At 51.9% G+C, this 22,340-nt stretch overlaps 1 protein-coding gene and 1 long non-coding RNA gene across 7 annotated transcripts in view; one reads left to right on the forward strand and one right to left on the reverse strand.

Annotated features, from left to right (window-relative positions):
• Window positions 1-18,356, forward strand: part of C2CD2 (C2 calcium dependent domain containing 2) — a 59,824-nt gene extending 41,468 nt beyond the window's left edge. Inside the window, exons 10-15 of one of the 6 annotated variants that reach the window (XM_060297775.2) lie at window positions 433-607; window positions 1,426-1,539; window positions 3,967-4,094; window positions 5,704-6,031; window positions 8,836-8,872; window positions 14,424-14,492. In XM_060297775.2, the coding sequence (XP_060153758.1) occupies window positions 433-607; window positions 1,426-1,539; window positions 3,967-4,094; window positions 5,704-6,031; window positions 8,836-8,861 (771 nt within the window). In that variant the 3' untranslated portion in view covers window positions 8,862-8,872; window positions 14,424-14,492. Of the gene's footprint in view, window positions 1-432; window positions 608-1,425; window positions 1,540-3,966; window positions 4,095-5,703; window positions 6,032-7,770 lie in introns of all 6 variants that reach the window. The other 5 variants (XM_060297774.1, XM_030835466.2, XM_030835467.2 and 2 more) reach the window with 5 other exon arrangements.
• On the reverse strand, window positions 8,767-16,106 carry LOC115841503 (uncharacterized). Its single transcript, XR_009563650.1, has 4 exons — window positions 14,217-16,106; window positions 12,964-13,582; window positions 11,466-12,142; window positions 8,767-10,700 (listed from the first exon to the last, which is right to left on the reverse strand). It is a non-coding gene; the product is annotated as an uncharacterized lncRNA (long non-coding RNA).
• Window positions 18,357-22,340: the final 3,984 nt, after the last annotated feature.

Raw genomic sequence — 22,340 nt, forward strand, 5'->3', positions numbered from 1 at the left:
GGACATCTTCATTTATGTCTGTCAGGGTCTTGCTCTCGCTTGAACGTAAAGCAAGAAGCTTGTCGAAGACCTGATGTTTCCTCCCAGGCATGTCTAGACGTGAATGGGTTGCTTCCTGCCCAGGGTTGCGTTGCACTGTCTACCTGACGTAACTTTCCGTGATGCCCTTTCACGCAGGCCTAGCCCAGAAAGGGCTCTTTTATTTCGTTTGGTTCTCCAGCTTTTGTTCCCATCATTGTGTGCTGAGTGGCTGGGTTTGAGCCTGGGTCTCATCATCCTGTGTCAGTTCCGGGGAAATTGGTTAATTATAAGTTACTTATGATACTAAGCGACAGCTAAAGAAATCAGAGGTTATCGCAAAGGCAGGCAGCGCGCCATGGCGGGGTGTCCGTCTGCGCTGACTACGAAGCATGTAACCAGCCCTCTCTGCAGTTTTCCTACATAGAACCCGGTGAGGCGAAATCCTGGCAACTGCCTCCATCTGTTCCTGCTGCAAAGATAGAAAAAGACCGCACGGTGATGCCGTGCGGGACCGTGGTCACTACTGTCACTGCCGTGAAAACCAAGCCTCGCTTCGATGCAGGGAGGGCGTCCCCGCTGAGCTCCGGTGAGTTTCCTCCCCACAGAAACTCTGAAGCCACGCCTCCCCTGTAAATGTCTTGCCTCTGTAAACTGCAGAGCGCTGTAGGCTGCAGGATTATCTGTAAGAAAATGTCCTGGTACGGGAAGAATGGGAATTGGCAAGGCTTCTGCATAGCTTTTTTTTTTTTCAGACAATTATCTTTCTATCTTGTCAGACACATGACAAGCCAAAGCAAGGTTCAAACCTGTAGTGAATTCTGAAGGTAAGATCTAGACACTAGATGAAATATCCCGTTACATTAAGTACTCCATGAGGTTTACGTGGGGACAGCACACTATCTTGAAACATTAGATGTGAGCGGCCAGCATAGAGTTTCTTATGGTAAAAGCATTCATTCGAAGGCTTGACGTGCAGTCATTTTAGATCTAGCCGAATTCTGTACCTGTCCCCATGGCCACCGCCCTGGAGACAACTTCTGTATAAGTGTATGATTTATTATTTTTTTAAATTTATAATGTGTTCCTGCCTGTACAAGAGTATTATCATCCCAGAATAAATCACCTGGCACTGTTCTTGAATGCAAAACAGAAAGTGAGATTCCAATTTAATCAAAAGGTTTCTGAAATTGTATTTAAACCTGGGCTTCCAATGCCCCTTTTGGGCATTCCTCCCCTCCCCAAAAAAAGAATCAGAGAGGTTGTTAAAAATATCTTAGGGTTTGCCTCTTACCTTTTCCAACTGCATGAAGTAGAGTTGAAGTGAGGTGTGATTTCACTTCCCGGTAACTGTAAGAGTCAGACAGCTTTCGGAGGGCTGTTGTAATCAGGATGTCTCCCGGGCAGAATCTCCCCTGAGAACACCTGTGAAGGTGAAGGTCATCGAGAAGGACATCTCCATCCAGGCCATCTCCTGCCACGGCGCCCCCGTCAGCAAGATGTTCTCTTCCTCAGATACAGGTAACTCAAGGCCACTCGAGATGGTCCCCGCTCAGCTCCTTCAGGCTCTGCCCTCGAGCCCCGCATCTGGTGAGAAGGACGCTTTTCCTTTGTAGAGTTTGGGGAGAGGTGTTTTAATAAAGTAAGTGAGGAACTAACTGGAAGGAGAGAAGGGAAATGGAAGTCGACGGAAGACCAGGTGTGGCGTGGGCATCCCTGCCTTAAATCTTAGGGAACACTTGAACAAAGGAAGCGCAAAAAGCCAGCTGTGCCTCACTGTGTCAAATTTCTGAATGTTATTTTTTCTCTTATTCAACCTACTAGTTCCACGGATGTCATAAAATAAGCAGGACTCGGGGGCCATAATCATAAAGGCAACTTTGTTTTGTCCCCCACTGTCCCCTGAAACCTGTTTAATAGGATTAGTCTCCCCTGGAACTCTGAATGCAGATTTCCCACTTTTATGGTCGCCTGTGACACTGTCTCTTGGAATCAGAGCATCATCTAAATTTGGGGGTTAAATTTTCTCCCTTCGCTCACGTGTGACCTGCAGTCTGAGAAGGGCTGGGTGGGGCAGCTTCTCCCCACCGCCGTCCACTGAGTCCCGTTTCTGACCCTGCCAATGTCAAGGACAGGACAGGGAGGGATAGGCAGTGGGCAGGCAGCTCTCATGTGATGCCTGCTGTCTTGGGATGGCCGTGTGTTCTCCGAACCTGGCGGAAGTGGAAAACTGCCTCTTTCCCTGTGGGAGCTTCCCTGGTTGTTTGGAAGCTGCAGAGTCCCCCCAGCTGCAAAATCCTAGACAGAAGCAGTGCCCCTCATTGGCCGCTCCTGGGGGCCCTGTCTCAGCTCTGCTTTGTACCACGGGGGCACCTTCACCGCGGGCTGACATCCCTGCTGTGGCTCCCCTTCTGGTCTGTGGGTGCTGGCAGCCCGCACTGTGCAGCCAGGAGCCCTGCAAGCTTCCTCAGGCACAGCTGGCACCTGGACGGGCTCGCCGAGGAGGGACAGAAGCTCTGGGCTCCGCGCCCCCCCGACTGGTGTCCCACGGCCTGGGACTCACAGCGCAGCCCTCTCCCCAGGCGTCCTCACCACATCTCGCTCTTCCCCCCGGGGTCGGCAGCCACAGAGTTCTCAGCCGCTTGGTCCCTCGCCACTGCCTTGGGAAATGTAGCGTCTGTGTTTTTAGAGAGATTTTAATAGTATCTTACATCCAGTGATTCCTAAAGGATTTCTTCCATTTTTTCACTTCCAACAGGCCTAGTTTCTTGAAACCAAATCCACCTCTACTTCCGAGAAAGATGCTGGGCTAGCCTTCTCTTAAGGGCCTTTCTAAACCCTCCTGGCGTTGACCTAGACATTTTCTAGGAAGTTCTAAGTTGAGAAATCTTTTTCTGTAAAAAACATTCTCAGGAATTAAAATTCCTTTACTACTTTGAGTTGATATCATAAATTTTTTTGTTGTTTAACTGAAAGTTATCATAAAGTTTTATGTGTACATGTTGACCAAAAAAAGTTGATCTTCCTTTTGTGGGATATCAATGTATGTTTTAAGTCGTTAAAATACACACACACACACACACACACACACACACACACACACACACACACAAAATGTAGCATCTGTTGTCAGCGGGTCGAGGCCAGACTGAGAAAAAGTTCCTGGTAACATCCTGCCCCTTAATCCCATTGTCCTTTCCATCTTCCTGCCGCAGCAGACACCTTAGTGTGAGTTCCAGCAGCAGCTCTGCGTGGGAGAGACCTGGCGGGGCATCTCAGCTCCGCCGCCCACCTGGCTGTTTCCTACCTGCCCCATTTCTCAAATGGAAACTGAAAGGCACCTCCCTCAGAGGGCTTGCGGTTAATTACCTGCAATGATGTGCACGGAGCTCCTTGCAGGGCACAGGTCCGTGTAAGCCCTCCCCGGATGTTGGCCCGGGTGTGGAATTAACCCTGGGAAGAAGCAGCTTCTGTGAACCAGCCCTCGGTCACCCTGAACACTAGTTTTTGTGTTCAACCACTCCTGGGAGGGCCAGGGAGTAGCTGCGTTGCCTTTCAAAGTTCACAGTCTCCCCAAAGCTCAGGTTTCTGTTTTTCACCTCAATCGAGGCATATTTACATTCATTAAGGTGCATGATTTGAAGCGTACACCTCGGTGAGTGTGTGTAACCACAGAGCATCAGCTCCAGACCCAGGGGCGTCACCTGTCCTGCTCATGAAGTTTCCCCAGAACCCAGCCGTGGACACTTTGACATCCGGCCTCTGCTTCCTAGCTTCCAAGTCAGCTTGCAGTACTTGTGACGGGCCGGCTGCCCACGAAGTCACTGTCTGGCCCTTTACAGAAAATATTTGCCACCCCTGCTTAAGGACCAAATCTGTCGCTGCAGAAGTTCCTGCCAAAGCTTCAGATTTCGTTAACGTGCTTCACGCCCGCTTTTCCTCCGGCAGAGCTACTGGTGCTGAGCGGTGCCGACCCGGTGGCCGAAGTCGCCATCCGACAGCTCAGCGAGTCCTCGAAGCTGAAGCTCAAATCCCCGCGGAAGAAGAGCACGATCGTCATATCTGGGGTCTCCAAGGTGAGCCTCTGCCACTCGCCCCGCGTCAGCCCGGCCCCAGCCCGAGATCAGCTCCGGCGAGCTCCACCCCCAAATGTCAGCTTACATTCCCTCACCCACGAGGGGTCATTCGTGACGCAGCTTATCCTGCTGAGGAAGGAAACTTGAAAGTTTCTGACCGGGGATGCCTTGGTTGTCGAGAGGTTGGTGAATCATGTGAAGAAAACTTATTGAAAGAGAAAAGACCAGCGTGATGTCAACTCCCCTTTGGGGCAGAACCTCCACCCTCGTGGCTGCCCCATCCTGGGGAGCTTTCACTTCACACATTACACGTTTCCAAACCGTTTCCATTCTGCAGTGAATGTGTATGCCTTTCGCGATCAGAGAAACGAAGCTTGTTTTAAAACTTATCCTGAGCCCCATTGCTTCCTTCTCCTGCTCTGTGACCTTTGTCCAGAGCAGCTGGCGGGTGCGAGGCGTCCCTGGCGGATGCCGGGCAGGCAAGGGCCCACATTACAGTCCCTTCCCCTTTTTAACGTTTCAGAACAAGCAAGAAGAATGTGAGCAATGGAGGGGCGGGTGGGACATTGGGTAGCTGGGAGAGGATGAGGAAGATGAATTTTTGGACACGGAGGGTGGGTTGATACTTTGAGGGCATGAGAGGGTGGGGCGGGAGGGCATGATGACAGTTGACCCCTTGGCTACTGGGAGAGGGGCCAGAACAGGTCCTGGGAGGCGCCAGAGGTGAGTCACCAATGTGGCCTTAGTTTCCAGGGGCCGGGTGAGTCTCTGGGCTTACCTGCGTGCGCTTCCAGAGGCAGCCAGCAGGGGGCGATGGCGTCCCTGGAAGCGCCTGGCCCAATGTCTGGGTTTTCTTTAGGATGAATAAATGAGTGAAATAAGGGCAAGGCTCGTGACCGTCTCCTCCTCTGTGCCTTCTCTGAGATTTTATTCTAGATCATTTAGTCCATCCAACCAACTGCAGTTAATATCTTTGCTGATGACAAAATTCTCCCAAACTGAGTCAGTGGGCACTTCTGACTTGGCTCAGAAAAGGGCAGTTGTCACCTGTCACTTAGCAGACTCTCCTGTGCAACTGCCACACAGATCAGGAACAGCAGACCGGCCCCCAGGTACCCGCCACCGCCATGTCCCTGCAGTCACTTTCCTGCCCTCCAGCGAACCACTTTCCCACCCCCAAGCACCTACATCTCTTTTACATATAAATATAACTCTTAGGATACAAAGTGCATAGCGGTCAGTTCCTCCTTGCAGGAAACACAAAAATGCTGTAGGAACAAAGGTTAAAGATAAATCGAATCTGGCACCCCGGAGCTCACATCCTCTGTCACCCTGTCTGCCATCCCATACGTAGGAAGGATGCTCTTCCCCCAGACCCCCCCAGCCTGCGACCTCGGGCCGACCCTCTGCCACAGGAGACCTTCGTCCACTGCGTTTCAGCCCATGCTTCCCTTACCTGCCTCCTTGGAGGGCCGGGGTGCCTTCTGACGCTGAAACCGCCAGCCAGGATGTTTGGACAGGGCTGCTGAGGCTTCTCCTCGCCCGCTGCTTCTTCCAAGTATCCTTGGCATCTTCCTCACCCTGACTTTGTCTCTCACCCCCCGGGTAGACCTCACTATCTCAGGACAACGACGCCTCCCTGATGCTGGACTACGCAGCCTCCATGGACAGCACCTGCCAGAAGGGTGCCCCGGACCAGCCAGGGGCGGCCGTGGCCCCTGCCCCACCCGAGGAGGGGAAGGAGACCCCCGCAGGGGCCCGGCTGGCCCTGGAGCCCCAGGAGACTGAGCTGGATTCCTGGGACTTGGAAGAGGAGCCACCGGCCGGGGCCGGCGCGTGGGGTGGCCCGGCCCCGCGGGACCCCGCTGGGGATGAGCTGTCGGAGCACTCCCTGAGTGTGTCTGAGCTGGAGCCGGGCACTTCCCAGAAGCGTAAAGGTACCAGCCCCTCCCGTGCCCGCCCTGCCCACCCCTCCTCACTCCCCACCGCTCCCCCCCGCCCCACGGCTTTGCTCTCCTACTAGTTCCAAGCTAAGCAAGTTCTCACCCGCTGCTTTCCTTCCCTTCTCCTCTACAAGGGCACCCCACGCTCAGCGCCCCTACACCTGCAGAAACACCTGCGCTGAACATCCGAGCCCATTTAGAGCCCGTGGGCAGGGGCAGGGGGTGCGGGCTGCATTCAGAATCCTTCCCAGTGTGAGCGGCCGGGTCGTCTCGCTTCATTTGTGGAGGCAACTCGTGTTCATGGCTAGAAGCGCCCCTTCCTCTGTCTGGGCACTCCTCCCCGCAGGAGTAGAAGTATCCAGAGCATTGAGAGGGGTCACCAAGAGCCAGGTACCACGATTGAGCCAAAGAGACCAGCCGGGCAGAGACTGGGCTTCCCTCAGCTGCGGAGATGGGCACCCCTCCCCTTGTGTGCCTCTCAGACTCCCCCCGCCCAGCGGAAAGCAAACCAGACTTCCCCACTCGACCCTGACAGGGTCCACGGGGAGAGGAGCTCCCTAGAAAATTAGCCATTAACTTAGTATGTGTGCAGTGGTGAGCGAATCACTGCATTGGAATAAGCGACCGTTTCCCGTTAGCGCTAATCAGTGCTGTAAATCTGTAAGCGTCTTCAACGCGTGCAGTTTCCCCAGACGGCGCTGTGGCACGATGGTGACCTGAAGATACTTGCCGAGGGAATGTAGTCCAGAGGCTCGGGCCAGTTCTGGATATGAGGCTTCAAGACTCACTGAGTCTCAGCTCCCTCCTCTGTAAATGGGGATGTGCCCACCACGTGCGCCCACCTCCCCGAGAACCCCACCGGCCAGGCGGTAATAGGAGAGCCCCGTGCGGAGGCCAGGCCGGGAGAGCCCAGGCAGGGGCCGGAGCCCAACCAGCCGTCCTGGGTGCAGCTCTGCACCAGGTCCCGGCTCCCCCGCGAGTGTGGACATTAGGAGTCTCGGCCACTCGGGTCGGGAGCCTTGGGGAACTGCTCTGTTCTTGGTGCCACGGACCAGGGGTTCCTACGTGGGGTGATCGTGCCCCCTCCCCGGGGGACACCGGCCATGGCTGGAGACCGTTTCAGTTGGCACAGCTGGGGGCAGAGGGTGCTGGGGGTTCCGGTGGGTGGAGGCCAGGGGTGGCGCTCAGCACCCCACCACAGCATCCCGTGGCCCCAGCGTCCCCAGGGCCGAGCCGAGAGCCCCGCCGGGGAAGGTCGGCAGCCTGCCTGGCCCTCCTCTTTCCCGTTCGCTTCTTGGGCTCCCCCATGACCCACCCCTCGCCGGAGCAGAGCGGGACAGGCGGGGTGGAGGCCAAGGAAGAGGCGGAGAGAGAGGAAGAAGCAGGTTCCTGGGTGTGATTTCCAGACCCTGCGATGGAGATCGGGCTCTATCTGCCTGCCTCCCGGGCTTGGCCCCTCATCCCGAGGACCCTGTCGGGGGGCCGGGAGCAGCACGGCAGTGAGCACCGCCCTCTGTGGTGGCTCCCTGGCTTCTGTTCTGGAAAAGGTGGCCCGGCCGCTGGTACACAGCCCGGCACGTGCCCCCGGCCTGGGCTTTGTCTTAGGGCCAGAGCAGCCCAGGGGGGCTCCCCTGGACCTGAGGAAGGCAGGTGGGCGCTGGGCAGGGTGGAGTGCAGGTGGGGTGCCCTGTCTGTGACCTGATGGACCAGCAGGCCACCTCCTCTTCTCACAGAACCCGCGCCCCCTCCCGCCCGCCGTCCGTTCATTCTGGAAGGCCAAGCCTCACCACCCGGGGCCCGTTCGGAGACCGCTGCTCCTTCATCCCATCCCTCCTGCCCTGCCCCCCTCCCTCCCTCTGCCGTCCCTTCCGGGGAGCTCTTTCCCTTGGGTTTCCGTCCTTGCTGTGTCCTGGCCACCCCGCTCCTCTCCCGTCACCGGCCAGGTGGATGACACCCTCACTCTTGGGGACCCGGTGCCGGCAGGTGTGCCTTTTGCTCCACCCTGAGGCCTGGCAGCTGGGGCCGGGCACGGACGCTGAGCCAGCGGTCATGCACCTCACTCCTAGCGCTGCACAGACCCGGGAGCTTTTAAAGGGACACACTGGGCAGCGTTTAAAAAATTGCTTTTCATTCCATTGTTTCCTGAGAGATTTGCACTCGGCATCTCTACGAGATACTGTCAGAACCTTAGATGATTACGCTTTATGGGTACCAAATAGTTTTCCTTTTCCACCAGAATTTCTTCCAAACTGGTGATCTAGGGGGCAGCTCTGTGGAGTTTTCTCTCCTTTGTAAACTGAAGCCTATTTTTCAGTTCAAGAACCACCTGCATCCCCTGTCATAGGAAGGAGTTGGCCCTAGCTTTCCAAGACTGCCAATTTAGCATTCCCCTGGAACCCTGCTGATTGGAAATGTACGTGTGGTCATGATGCAGCCGGGACAGGAAATGCATTCCTCAAATTTGGTTTCATTTTTAGCTTCACAAAGCATTGATGTGCTAGTACAAATACGTGAATGTACTTAATACAACCGAACTCTACACTTAGGACCGGCTGCGATGGTGCATTTTATGTTGTGTGTATTTTACCACAAGTAAGAACAGAAGCATTGGTGGAGACTCTGAAAAATATTAAAAAGGAAAAAACAAACCTCTCCAAGCAAACTGCGCAGTAACGTCCCATGTTGTGTATAACGCAAATGCTTCAAACTCTTACGTCTCTCGTTCTGATTTTGCTGTTGCAAACTTTTCTTTTCACCTCTTCCTTCTCTCCATCCCTGCTCATGCCCTTTAACTTAAGAGGATCGCTATGCCAACCAGAATTAATTGCCTACACAGTAAGTTATTTTTGTTTTATATATATATTTTTAATTAAGTATAGCCTTGCTATGAGAAGAGCACATATCGTAACTAAGCCGGAAGTTCACCCCTCCCCCTCTTCCTTTTCCCTCCCATCGCTTTCCACTTGGACCGTCCCCGGGTGCCAGTTTTCCCATCTTCCTCCTTCAAAGTGCCCTGGTCTGGTAGTAGAGGGTCATCATCTCAGGGGAAGGCATCCCTGTGTTAGCTGACGTGACAAAACCACCTCGCCAAGAAATTCAGACAGACCGACTCCCTTAATCGTCCTTGGTGCTAAAAAGTCGTCACTTCTGTAACTGGGCCTTCCGTGGTTCCCCTTGTAATCTAAAGCTGTTCTTTGGGCAGCAAACTATAATTTATAAGGTTGCTTTTGGTCACTGTTTTCCTACCTATAAGATGTTAAGATGCATTCTTCAATGAGCAATTTACGTCTGTTGAACTGAGATGAGTGGGAATAAATTTGGGAATGTTTGCAACATTAAAGCTATAATTTAGAATAATTATTTTTAATTCCTTCATATATCTGTTTATACCTTAGCCTTATGATGTCTTTGTATTAACCTTTAGTCTTATGATTGTTTTTAGAACCCGGGAAAGATTTGTTTTCTTCCCTGTCCCATCTAAGATTTTGGTTCTTTGCCTGAAATTTCACATAACCTGTTTCCAGATCTTACCTTCAGGCATCTTTAAGATTGGGAGTGAGGCCTGCGTCTTGCTTCTTGTTGTGCGGATGAGGTAGCCCAGAGTGAAGGAGGTGGGCTTATTAAACCCAAACGGCCCCAGCGGCCTTGCCCCATTGATGTGAATTTCCCTTTCAGCAAAGGGTGACAGATTCTGTGGGCCCAGAGTCAACTGTGACATACCAAACTGGAGTTCTTCTCTCGGCCAGGGTTCTCCAGGGAAGCAGAACCAATAGGTTCTGTATTTCAAGGAACCGGTTCGTGTTGATGAGTCTGAAATTGCAGGGCAGGCAGGAGCTGGCGCCGCAGTCTTGGGGCAGAATCTCTGCCCCGGGAACCTTCCTTTTTGTTCTCAGGCATTCAGTGATGGGATGAAGCCCACCCACCTCACTCCGGGTTATCTCCTAGAGCTCAGGCACTGAGGGAGATCTGGACCACATCGACCAGGAGCCTTGCCCTGCGGCACTCAGCTCAGTACTGGGATGGAGTCACTGGGCGTTCTGGGACAAACTGGCACAGAAAACCGAGCTCCGATGTCCATTGGTCACAGCGGCGCCTTACGGCGCCACCTGCCAGCAGCCGAGGGGGCCCTGGCCCGTCTGAGCTACGACCTCACACCCACCTGTGGTGCGGCCACATCAGCGTCCGCTGGGCCCACCTGTGGCCACGTCCTTCCGGCGTTACTTACCCCAAAGGTCGTGTGCTTTACTGGCCAAGTTTAAACGGACGATAACATTTTTATTTAGTCATGAAAATGGAATAACCTCTGTTTGTGCTGGTTATATTTCATGTTTGCTGAGTTAGTCTGTGCACCCTGGAGATGGGCTCACGTTGCTAGAATGTTCTGTCCTACCCAGGCCGCCAGCATGCCTCTCGGGAGATTCACATCATTCTGGAAAGCCTGCCAGAGTCGTTCCCAGAGAGCAGGGCTGTGCTCTGCGATCCCTCTGGGAGCGGCATCCGTCTCGCCCTCCAGAGGCTTCGCCAGCGGCCACCCGCAGACCGGCGCTCCAGACGCCTACTGGCCACTTCCAGCTCAGATGCCATCCTTAGCGGCACAGAAGAGCCAGGCTCGAGAGCACGGCTTTGTAGGGCGAGCACGTCACCCCTCCGAGTCTCTGCTTCCCTATTTGTAAGCAAGAGATAAGAGCACCCTCAGGTGGCTGGGAGACGTAACCGGGGCCCCACCCTCACATGACTGTCCTCTGTCCAAGAAGCCAATGCCCCCACAGAAGCCATGACAAGTGGTGTCAAGTTAGGAGAAACGCGGACCTGGTGAGCCGTGCACGTGACCTCAGGACGAAGCACACCAGGGTACACATGACAGCATCCGGTTCAGGCGGTGACGCTGAACAGGCAAAGTTAACAGCACAGCACACCTGCTCCAGAGGGTGGGCGTAAGGACCAAGAACAGAAACACCACGTGGCAGGCCTGTCGGGGCAGCACAGGTCCGTAGCCGACATGGCGCTGGCTGGGGCGGGGACGCTGTTGAAACAAAGCACAGCCAGCAGGGCCGTTTAAACAGTTACGGCCAACACATCTCTACCAGCTCTGCTCCCAGGACGCAAGTCCTTGCTGTTTTATGTTAATGTGACGAGAATTTGAAGTTTAGGCGTTTCAGGTACAATGTCATCTAAACGAGAGAAAGCGACCGCTCAGAAGTGTGCAGACTCCCTTTTTAAGGAGTTTTGAGCACAGCTGCCCCTTGCCTGTTCCTGTGTTCTGGTTTCTCACTCAATCCAGGGTGCAAAGCCAGACCTTCAGAACCGGGTGCTGTGCCCTGCAGGCTAGGCTGCCATGTCCCCATCCCCCGTCCCGCATGGCCCTGAGATATTAAAACGTGAAGGGGCATCAGGAAACTATGTAGAAGAAAGTGAACGCCCTGCTTACCTTCTGCCCTCTGGTCTGGTCCCCGGTGCTGACGTCTGTGTCCTTAGTCTGTGTCCAAGTACTGATGGCGGTTTGACCAGACCTTGGTGGATGGTTTCCAGCCCCAGCTGCATGTTAGAAAGACCTGGGATTTTTTAAAAGATGCTGATGTCCAGATGTCTCCCCAGAACCCCTCACATCAGATTCCCCGGGGCTGGGACCTGGACGTCTGGAGTTTTTCCAGGTTGCTGCCGGACTCCAGCGTGTCTTGGGGCTGAGAAGACGGCTGTAGCATCTGCCCTCTGCCCTGATCTAACACGGGGTGTCCAGGGTCCGAGGATAAACAGGAGGACGTGGCCGCTGCTTCAGGACGCTCATCTTAAGTCACATCCTCCCCTGCCCTTTCTTGTCTGTGTTAGATTCCTGGGGCTGCTGTAACAAAGTACCGCAGATGGGGTGGTTTAAACAACAGAGATTTCTTCTCTCTGAGCTCTGGAGGCTGGAAGTCCACGATAAAGGTGTGGCAGGGCTGGTTCCTCCTGAGGCTACGAGGGAGAATCTGTCCCAGGCTCTCCCCCAGCTTCTGAGGGTTTGTTAACCATCGTTGTCACTCCGAGGCTTGCAGACGCATCACCTTGAGCTCTGCCCTCATCGTCACATGGCGTCTCCCTGTGTGTCTCTGTCCAAATTTCCCGTTTCTATAAGGACAGTAGTCATACTGGATTAGCACCTGTCCTAATGACCTCACTATAACTTCATTGCCTCTTTAGTGACCGTATCTCCAAACAAGGTCACGTTCTGAGGTGCTGGGGTTCGGACCCCAACATAAGAATTCTGGAGGGACACGATCCAGCCCATGACACCACCCCCGCTCACACCTCAGACCTTGGCTCCAGACCCCAGACTGAATTTCAGCACAGGGACGTGTATGACATGGGCTTTGCAGATGGAGCCTTCCAGGGGAGATCCTCTTTCTGCCGGGCTTCCACATCCCTAGATCTGCAGCTGGCCTGGGGGACGGACTGGTCTGTTCCCCTCTCCACACTTCCATCCCCTGCCCCCTGCCCCGGGGAGATGGGGTGGGGTGTGGCATTAGGGTCCAGGTTAACGGAGTAGGTCCATCAGACCTTCCTTCCTCTCCTCTGTTCCAATGTGACAGCCCCCCATTCACGTGCTATTTGGGGGCTCCAAGCTTAACCCAAAGCAGGTACCTAGAGGTCAGAAATACCTCCTAGGTCCCCCCCCCCAATCTGAGGTAACCTGGTCAGGCTGGGAGGCCCCGGGACTTGCAATATGCTGGGTAACTGACCGGTGGGCATCACTGCATCTGCCCCCGGGACTGGCCAGAGTCCAGAGTCAAGCCCTGTCGGTGGTGGTGACCCCTGCCGTAACACACCCTACCCGGTGGTTTTTTGAGATACGCTGCATCCTACAGGGATTGGAACGGCTCCCGGAACAGACCTTTCTGGCCCAAGGAGAAGCCCGTTGAGCCTAAAGCCACTGACTCTTGTATACTCACCCTTCTGCTTCATCCCTTTGCAGCCTTCCTCAGCCCCCCGTACACCGCCTCCAGCTTTAGACAATGGTAGAAAATGTCTGAGTGAGTCTTCGCAGTAGGTTGATTGGACACAAAGAGCAAATGAAAAACAAATCTCTTGGACAGCTTTCACCAAGTTAAACTCGGCGCATTCCTGGAGCTTTGAGCTGTGTTCTGCTGCTTAACCCAGGCAGAGCAAGTAGGACACGCATCCTTTTTTTTTTTCTTCATTGTTAATTGGAAAATTTCTTTTTTAAAATTTTTTTTATGGAAGTACAGTTGCTTTGCAATGTTGTGTTAGTTTCTACTGTACAGCAAAGTGAACCAGCTCTACATATATATATATATATATATATATATATATCCCCTGGGACATGCATCCTTAAGTTCAGGTCCAGTAAATGGCCTCTTAAAGTCACGGGCGTGCTGGTTTTCCCGAGGTAAGTGCTGATTATGCAAGGGTCTGTGCATAAGGCTGAGTCAGATTCCACAACTGTCCATACATTTCACGTAGAAAAGCAAGTGATGCCTTCCAGCCTCCCGTCTGGATAAACCAGGATGGTGTCTGCGTATGTCATAGGTGTTGAAGTATTCTTTGTATCTGTCGTGAAAAGAATGGATTTTGCCAAATTAGCTGTAAAGCTCCTGATTGAGATGGTCAGGCCATTCTTTCAAAGTCACTAACACCTACATGCACGCGGTCATGGGTTTCCCAGCCTGGCTGGAAGGGCCCCCTGATCCCCCTGAGCCTTGTTCATAGGATGTGAAACTAGTTTGTGAAAATGGAAGCAGGTTAGTGGGCTCTGGCCATCGATATGTTAGCTGGCATTTAACCTTTAAGGAACCATTGCCGTGGAAATCATTGCCGCTGCTAATTTTTTTTCTATTTCATATTGCACCACTTGACGTCATATAGAGATAGGTCGAAGCAAACAAAATTGAGGGGTTTAGGTCTAAAGTGGTCAAGTAACAGACATCTCATGTGACTTAGCCTGATACACACGTGCTGGATCTGAAGTTGTAAAAGATCTTCCTCCCCAAAAGAATAAATGTTACTTAAATTTCCTAAGAGAGTGAATACCATTGTTCTCAGAGTCCTTAATTTGGTTTTAATAGCATGAGCGTCCTTTCTGGGGCACAAAGCACTCTGCCGTTTATACCCCTCCTCGTGATGGGGAGTCTCTGAAAGTCAGGGATCTAGACGCCTGCCTGGGAATGGACTCCAAGTGACCTACCTGCTCACTGCGCCTTGGAAGCACCTGTGCTGTGCTCAGGCCAGACCCAGCTGCCTTTCTTGTGCCAACAGGGAGGCGCGCTGCAGTCACAGGCTGCCTTCTATTAGAGTCGCTGGAGGGAGCCGCCTGCCTTCCTTTCCTCCTGGACGCGTCGCCCACCGGGCTTTTCACCCGCAGCCCCGCTGACCCCGTGCCTTGCTCTTGCAGGAGGGATTTTAAGGAAGGGCGCGAAGCTGTTCTTCCGCCGGCGGCACCAGCAGAAAGACCCCGGCCTGAGCCAGTCCCACAACGACCTGGTGTTCCTGCAGCAGCCGGCGGGGCTGCGGAGGAAGGGGTCGACGCTTGCCCGGTTCCTGAACAAGAAGCTGCTCTCCAGACACCGGGGCCAGAGCACTGCAAACGGCGCCCCCCTGGACCCCTGCCCGTAGGCCGGCGCGCGCCTCCTTCCCCGCGATGCTGCAGACGTGGACCCTCCGTAGCCACCCGCCAGGACACAGCCAGAGGGCCCGTAAGTTGTGGACGGCCTCCCTGTCCCCAGTCTAGCTGGGGTTTTTTCCAACAATTTCATGTTTTAAAGGGGGAAAAAAAACCAACAGAAAACATTCTGAGTCTCCAGCCAGGAGGTTTCCCCCGGAGAGAACCTACAAAGCCCGGTTTGCCACCGGAAGCCACGAGACCGGACGGCTCTGCAGCGTGGGCGGTGCTCACGTCTAAGAGTTGAAGTTAAATGGGAGAAGGCTATTTACCACTGTGTGAACTATGGAACTTACCATAAGGGGCTGTGGACGGGCAGGGGAGGGGGACAAGCTTTGCCCTCCATGCTCTAACTTTGGTCCGTGCCTGGACCACATCACAAAGAGGAGGCCGCCTCTGTGCTGTCACTGTGAACGGAATGGATGGGTCACCTCTCCTAATTGGCTGCTCAGAATAAAAAGTGCAGGCGGCCCTGAGTACTGAGGGGTGGGACACAGGCAAGAGAAATTACCATGGGAATGGAAACACTGACAAACGTAGGAAGACATTTGCCTTTGATATTAGCCATATAACTTGAAAAATTATGCAAATACTAAATATATCCTATGCATATTATGCTGAACGCTTTTCTAAGTTTGCTTTGAGCCTATCTACGAGTGGGAGATATATAAATCCTTATGTGGTTTTTATATTTTTCTCTATAGCATCAGAGCTGTAATAATACGAACAGAGCAGCCAACACAGGGAATGTTTCTCTCCCGTCCGGCCTCCTTGTTCACAGAAGCGCCAAAAGATGAAGTTAGGAGCAATAGGCCACAGCTAGAGGGCCACGGGCACCACACACATACGGTTTTTCTGCTGTCCGAGGTTGGTTTGCCAAATACTGCCCATAGCCGAAACAAAGTACTTTTAGGGCAAAAGAGGAAATTATTTTATGTCTCAGATGTGAGTCTTAGGAATGGAAGTTTAATAACAAATGAGCCAAACGTGCGTCACGCTTCTTCTGTGAGCTCTTCAGAATTCTACTGTGTTTAGCAACTCTTGGGATGCCCTTGTTTTGATTTCCAGTGGAAAAAAACAGTCAGTTCAGCACACGATGTTAATATCCCTACGTGTCTTCCAAACCACTTTCCTCATCTGTACGCCGTTACCCTGGGGTTCATTCACAATTTTCACATCGTCCGCTCCTTCTCAATGAAACACTTTTAGGAGACATGCTTATTAAAAAGCACCTGTTGGGCTTCCCTGGTGGCGCAGTGGTTGAGAGTCCGCCTGCCGATGCAGGGGACGCGGGTTCGTGTCCCGGTCCGGGAGGATCCCACATGCCGCGGAGCGGCTGGGCCCATGAGCCATGGCCGCTGAGCCTGCGCGTCCGGAGCCTGTGCTCCGCAACGGGAGAGGCCACAGCAGTGAGAGGCCCGCGTACCGAAAAAAAAAAAAAAAAAAAAAAAAGCACTTGTTATCAGGGTGAAAGGTTTTGAGTAAGATTCATTTTCCTCCAATAAGATTTAAAGGCTACAATGAAAACTTGGCTCCTGTCACAGATGTGAAATTGGGTGAGTTCCTTCCTATAGCTGCTTTTGTGAATCCTTAAACATATATTTCAGGAGTAAGAGAGCCATGGATGAGCAAAACCTTTATAAAAATCAAAATTATAGAATTTTTTCCTTTCCTTTTTTTTGAGGGAGAGATTAGAAAACTACATTAAGAATTTTGTAAAATGCACATTTAAAATTCTTAGGTATCCCAAGAATTATCGAGTAACTGTAAAATGACTTTTTCAGCATAGTTTGCTTTCAAAGATTATACTCCAATTATAATCGCTGTAAGTTAGCACCTGGTATTCCAAAATATAGTATATTCATACCAAGTTAGTCCCCATAGGCTAGTAATCGCTACTAGTCTTTTGGAACCGATGGTCTCATTAATGTTCTCTTCTACTTGAAGGATTACTGTTCTCTCTCATGTGGTCGACAGAACCTGTGACATTCCAGAATTAATTCTAAGAGGATATTGTGTGTCGAATTTCAGGCACTGATCAGAAGTAGTCAGTACAATTTGTTTTTGATTTGGAAATTCAGATGGACTTGATTTATTCAAGCGTGAAGGTGTCAAGAGTTTTAGATTCAAGTTTCTCGCTCTGAAAAGAAGTCTTAGCTGTTCCCATTCCTGAATGACCCCATGAGCATTCTGTTCTCTGCTTCATCCCTTTATCCGGGGCTCTGCTCTCTCAGCTTCCTCGTGACTTGAAACCTCTTCAGGGTCCCGGGCATGGGTCAGGTGGGCTGCGTCCACCCCGTGTGTGAGAAGCGCGTGGATTAACACGAGGGGGACAGTGTTGCTGGGAGATGCGTATTTCTTGGTGTCTGTTGGATGTACATCAAGAACCCTGTACATTTGAGTCAATCCCAGAGCTTACCCTCCAGACACACACACACACAGTCACCATCAAATGGCTTTTTCTGAAGTTGCGGAGGACGCTAACGTAGCAGGGAATAGGATGAGAGAAAAGAAGCGTAGGGTCAGGGTCGCACCATGAGAACAGGGGCTGTATCGATACTGTGAATGTTTCCTTTCCAAGCTGTTTATCCAGATCTGGTTTTTAATGATGTAGGATATTTATGTCAAAGTAAATGTCATAACATCAATCTAGATTATACACCAAATGCAAAACGTACTCATTTGTAAGCCACCTTATTCCCTGACCTTTTCCACATGCTGGAGTGTTCTGAGGGCTTTTGGTTTGGTTTCTGTTTTGTCTCGATGAAATCTTTGCAGAGTGGTGTTCTGAAAGCAGTTTCTCGCGAGCACTCATGTTAATGTGCGTCTGTACGTCCGGAACCAGCTGGTCACGTTGGTTTTAATGAGCTGTCAACAATTCTCCTGGATTTGTTTAAGGACGAGCCTGTGTTCTTTGCGGAGGAATGAAATGGACCTTTAGGGGTGCGTGTATGTTTTCATGTAGCGTCAACAGAAGTACCCATCTCATCGTTCCAGTTGAAAACCTGCCGTGAGGAAGAAGGTTTAGACCGAGCACTTTATTTAAATCAGGTCTCAAGTTTAAGTTCACAAGCGGCCCTGGATTCCTAGAGAGGGCTACCCGGCCTGCCGCTGCCGACCCGTCACAAGCTGGGTGCCTGTCCAGGTGTTTGACTGTTTCGCTGGCCACACCTATAGAAGAACAGTGCAGATTTTCTTCTCGAACAGAAAGGGAAAGATTCATTTACGCTGCTGCCACTCAATTCAAGTGTTTTCTGAGTAACCATCTCGGCTCTCTTGAAACCTGACGGTGTAAGTTGGTGGATGTTCGAAGTCAGAACATTTAACTCCATCAGACGAAAAACAGACCTCAGCGCCGGCCTAGACCTGACGCCAGACCCTGCCTCTGCTGCCCCATACCTGCGAAGGCGTGATGACCAAAGCAGGCGGCACGGGGACGCCAGCACTGCTAATCCTGCGAAGCAAACTCAGGTTACACCTCTCTGGTTCCTTTTTTGGGGGGGACATTCCTACTTTCTGGATGAGGACGCATTTGAAATACAACAAACTGCCCCATTCACCCAGCTGCCAACTGGTCAGTGACGTGCCGTTTATAATTTAGGCTTGTAGGGTTTTTCCCCCCGATATCGTATTAAAGCTACTTTTTTTTTTTTTTAAAGAAGAAAATAAGAGGTTTTCCAGGTATGTGGAGAGGTTTGGCTTGATGACCAAGTGTGGCGATGACTTTACCCGACGATGATTGTATCCCTGGGAAGCACTTTAAAAACAGACTGCAGTCCTGCGCCAGCCCTGTGCAGCTGGGTTCATGCGGGGAAGGTGTGGCTGGAACACGAACGGTCTTTGAAGGAAATAAACGTGCCCACGCAACACTAAACATTGAGTCGTTTTTGCCGAGTCCTGCGCTGTCCCCGAAGTCCAGCGGCTTCTCTGAGGCGCCGGAATCCTGGTCTTGCCTTTGTCAGGCGCCACCCTGGTCAGCTGGCTAACCCGGGAGCTGTCCTCCTAACATTCTCCTTAGGTGATTCATAAGTCACTTAGCACCTGCTTTAGGCCTGGGGCGAAAATCATTTACTAGACCGTCCATGTCTCCCATGAACTTTGGGGTTCTGGTGAATTGTAGGTGCTGCCAGTCAGGGTCTGCTTGGCTTGGGTCCCCCAGTGGCCACGTGACCCTGTATGATCCCCAGGGACCTTATGAGGAGTGCGGTCCCCTCGGGGCGTGAAGCCTTTATCCATCCATCGCCCTCGTTGTCATCGCCCCATCCCAGCAGTCGCCCGAGGGTGGGTGCACAGTGGACACCTGCACGGGGTCAGAGGGGCATATGCCAGGTGGGGCTCTGTGGTGGCTGGCATCCAGGCTGGCCTGGGCTCCTCCACGGTTACTGGGTGGGGACGGGTCGGCCGGGAGGGGTGCACAGACAGCGTCCTGCACCAGCCCTGCAGGCCTCACGTCTCTCCTGGTCATCAGCTTCCCTGTTTCAGCAGTTTCATCCCACTCATCTACCCAAGCACCTGGCACTTAGAAAACTGGTACCCACCCCAGCCCCTCGCCCATCCCCCCACCCTTCCTCTCCGCTGTCCTGACCCTGCCTGTCCTCTCGGGTGTGGAGTGGTCACTTGAGGGCCGAGACTGACGCACAGCTCTGCATTTCAGAGGAAGAGTCTGCCCACGCAAAGCCCCAGTGTTAGCGGGGCTCAGACCCTGGATTCTCTGCTCTGGACGTGGCAGGTGGCGATGGTGCTGCGACTGGTTTGGGATTAAGGTATCCTGGGGCCTGGGACTGAACTGCTGCTTCCCGTGTGGCCGGTGGTCCACTCTGCACTGACACTCTAGGAATCTGGAGGGACTTGCTGGATGGCCAGCTTTCCCAGCCTGATCTCCTGCGGTCACCTGCAGGTGCACACTGTTCTTGCCAATCCCCTCTGTACAGCCCAAACGTATCCACTTCAACCACCTTTGGGCATTCTGGAATGCACACCCCTCGGCCCCAGGATGCACTTCTCCCTGTTCTTACGATCTAACAAAACACAAGCCCTGCTTTCTGCATGAAGTGCTCGGCACCTCGGATGCCCCAGGGCACTTCCGTTGGCATCCTTCAGTCCCTGTCACTTGGCCTCACCTCACTCTCTCCTAGACTTGCACCCCAGCAAGAATGTAGGTGCCCGTATCCCCTGGGTCTAGGATGGTGCCCACTTAAGCAACGATGGACATCAGCAGACAGCTTTATATAAGCTCAAATAGGAAGTCTGCTTCCTCCCATCCTACCCCACTCACCAGGGCCCAGGGTCAGGGGACAGAGCCAGACATGGAGGGGCGGCACGTGACAAAAAACGTGCTGCTCTTGATCTCGGTCACTTCCTACAAATATAGGGTGCTGTGAGTATATGTCAATAAATCGTTTATTGAAAGAAAATGCAACTCGCTCACCACAGAGGGCTGGCCACCAGGACGAAGGACCTTGCACGGTGCCCGCCCTCAAGAGAACGCTGCCAAGGCCACACCCCCTGAAGCACCAACTTTCACCATTGTCCACTGCTCACCTTGGCTCTGTAACCATGACTGTCCATAATGCAAATCGCCAAGCTGTGCCCTGCATGTGCCAGGCACTCAAAACTATTCATTATTGGGGCTTCCCTGGTGGAGCAGTGGTTGAGGGTCCGCCTGCCGATGCAGGGGACACGGGTTCGTGCCCCGGTCAGGGAAGATCCCACATGCCGCGGAGCGGCTGGGCCCGTGAGCCATGGCCGCTGAGCCTGCGCGTCCGGAGCCTGTGCTCCACAACGGGAGAGGCCACAGCAGTGAGAGGCCTGCGTACTGCAAAAAACAAAACAAACAAAAAACAAAAAAACTATTCATTATATTGATGTCATCAATATTTATAAAGTTGGATGCTTGCCTAGATGCCTTGGGTTACTTGGTATTTTAGAGAAATACCAGGAGAGAAAGACTCGAGATCACAGTGATTATAGCCAGTACTAACTGAGCACTTACTATGTGCCAGGAATTTTGCAAAGTGTTTAACAGATACTGACTCCTTATACTCTTTGAAGCAACCCCATGAGTTATGATCTATCTCTGCTTTACAGATTAGGAAACTGAGGTACAGGGAGGTTAGGTGACTTGCCCAAGATCACACAGCTGATGAGTGGCAGAACCAGTATTTGAAGCCAGGTTGTCCAGCTGGAGACTCCATGTTTGCGACCACAAGTCTCTACTGCCTTGTGTCAACTGGAGAGACCAAGGACTTGTGGCCTTATGCAGTCTCTCCTGAACTTTAATGCTCCCTGTTGTGGGTGAGAATGATGGAAAGTGAGATGCACTGCTTTGCACACAGTAGGAATGAGATTATTCGCTGATTACTTCTCTCTTTATCTGGATGGGAAGAATTAGCCAGAATGAAAGTAGAAGCTAAAGGTGGTGTAAAGAAGTGAAGCTTAGGATATGTACATCCATAATGTCCCCTAGCAAAGGAGTTTTATATCTAAATTAACAAAAAAACAGAGCTGATGAGACAAGTTAGTTGGAAAGTACACGTCAGGCAAGCCAATGTCAGGACTGAGAGCATGACACCCAATCTGGGGCCACGTGGTAAACTGATGACATCTTAACGTCACAGCTAGTCTCTGTTCAGGAAGGAAAATCCACTGACTATAAGGGAGGCTCTTCCCTGTTTATGTTTTTTTTTTAATTCTCCCAATTTATTTTTAAAAATTCCAAACCCACAGAATGACCTACATACCCTTCACCTAGATTCCCCAGTTTTGCGGCATTTGCTCTGTCCAGCATCTATCGGTCAATCGATCGATTATTGTTTGAGGACATCATGTTTCACCGTAAATTCTTCAGAAGCCTTTTTCTAAGAACACAGGCATCTTCATGTCATAGTTCAATGCAATGATCACGTCTGGGGAATTTAACATTAATGTTTAAAAATTTCAATTTAACGTCAATGCAATACTATTATCTAGTATCACAGTCTATATTCACATTTCCCCGACTGCCTCCACGACATCCTTTATAGGTGGTTTTCCTTTTTTTCTGCCTGGAATTCAGTGAAGGCCTGTTGCATTAGTTGTTAACAATGAGAATTTGACACTTTCAGCAACAAACCTTTTTTTTTTTTTTAACTTTAGAATTTTGGCTACAAACCTGCCTTAAAAGGAATTATTTCCAGCCCTCACAGACAGAATATAATGAACAGGCTGAGATTTCTTTTGAAGATGCAATGACCTTGGGGAATGTGGACCCAGCCCTGGGCTGCATGCATTGCTATGAGAAATGGCTTTAGGGGTGTTGAGGTCTTGTCTGCTTTTCCACTCTGGCTCTGACCTGACACTTTTTTCTATAAACGACCTGCTTTTGTGCCTATATGACAGTAGATACTTAGTGTGCAGAGACCAGAGAACCAGCCATCTGGGATGAGAATTGTGAGTGATGTCACCAGAGGGGTGGGCGTGTAGGTGGGGGGAGCACATTAGCTGTCGTGGTCAGTTTGGGGCTCTTGGGAGTTGGGGCACATTTGGGCAAAGACCTGAATGACGGGGAGATGGTGGTGGAGAACCCGGGAGCGTGTTCCAAGATAGTGGGAATGAGTGCAGATCTTGGGAATGTGTTGCAGGAACAGAAGCCTGGCGGCGGGCTGGGATTTC

Source organism: Globicephala melas, chromosome 4 (assembly GCF_963455315.2).
Source record: "Globicephala melas chromosome 4, mGloMel1.2, whole genome shotgun sequence".
NCBI classification, from domain to species: Eukaryota; Metazoa; Chordata; class Mammalia; order Artiodactyla; family Delphinidae; genus Globicephala; species Globicephala melas.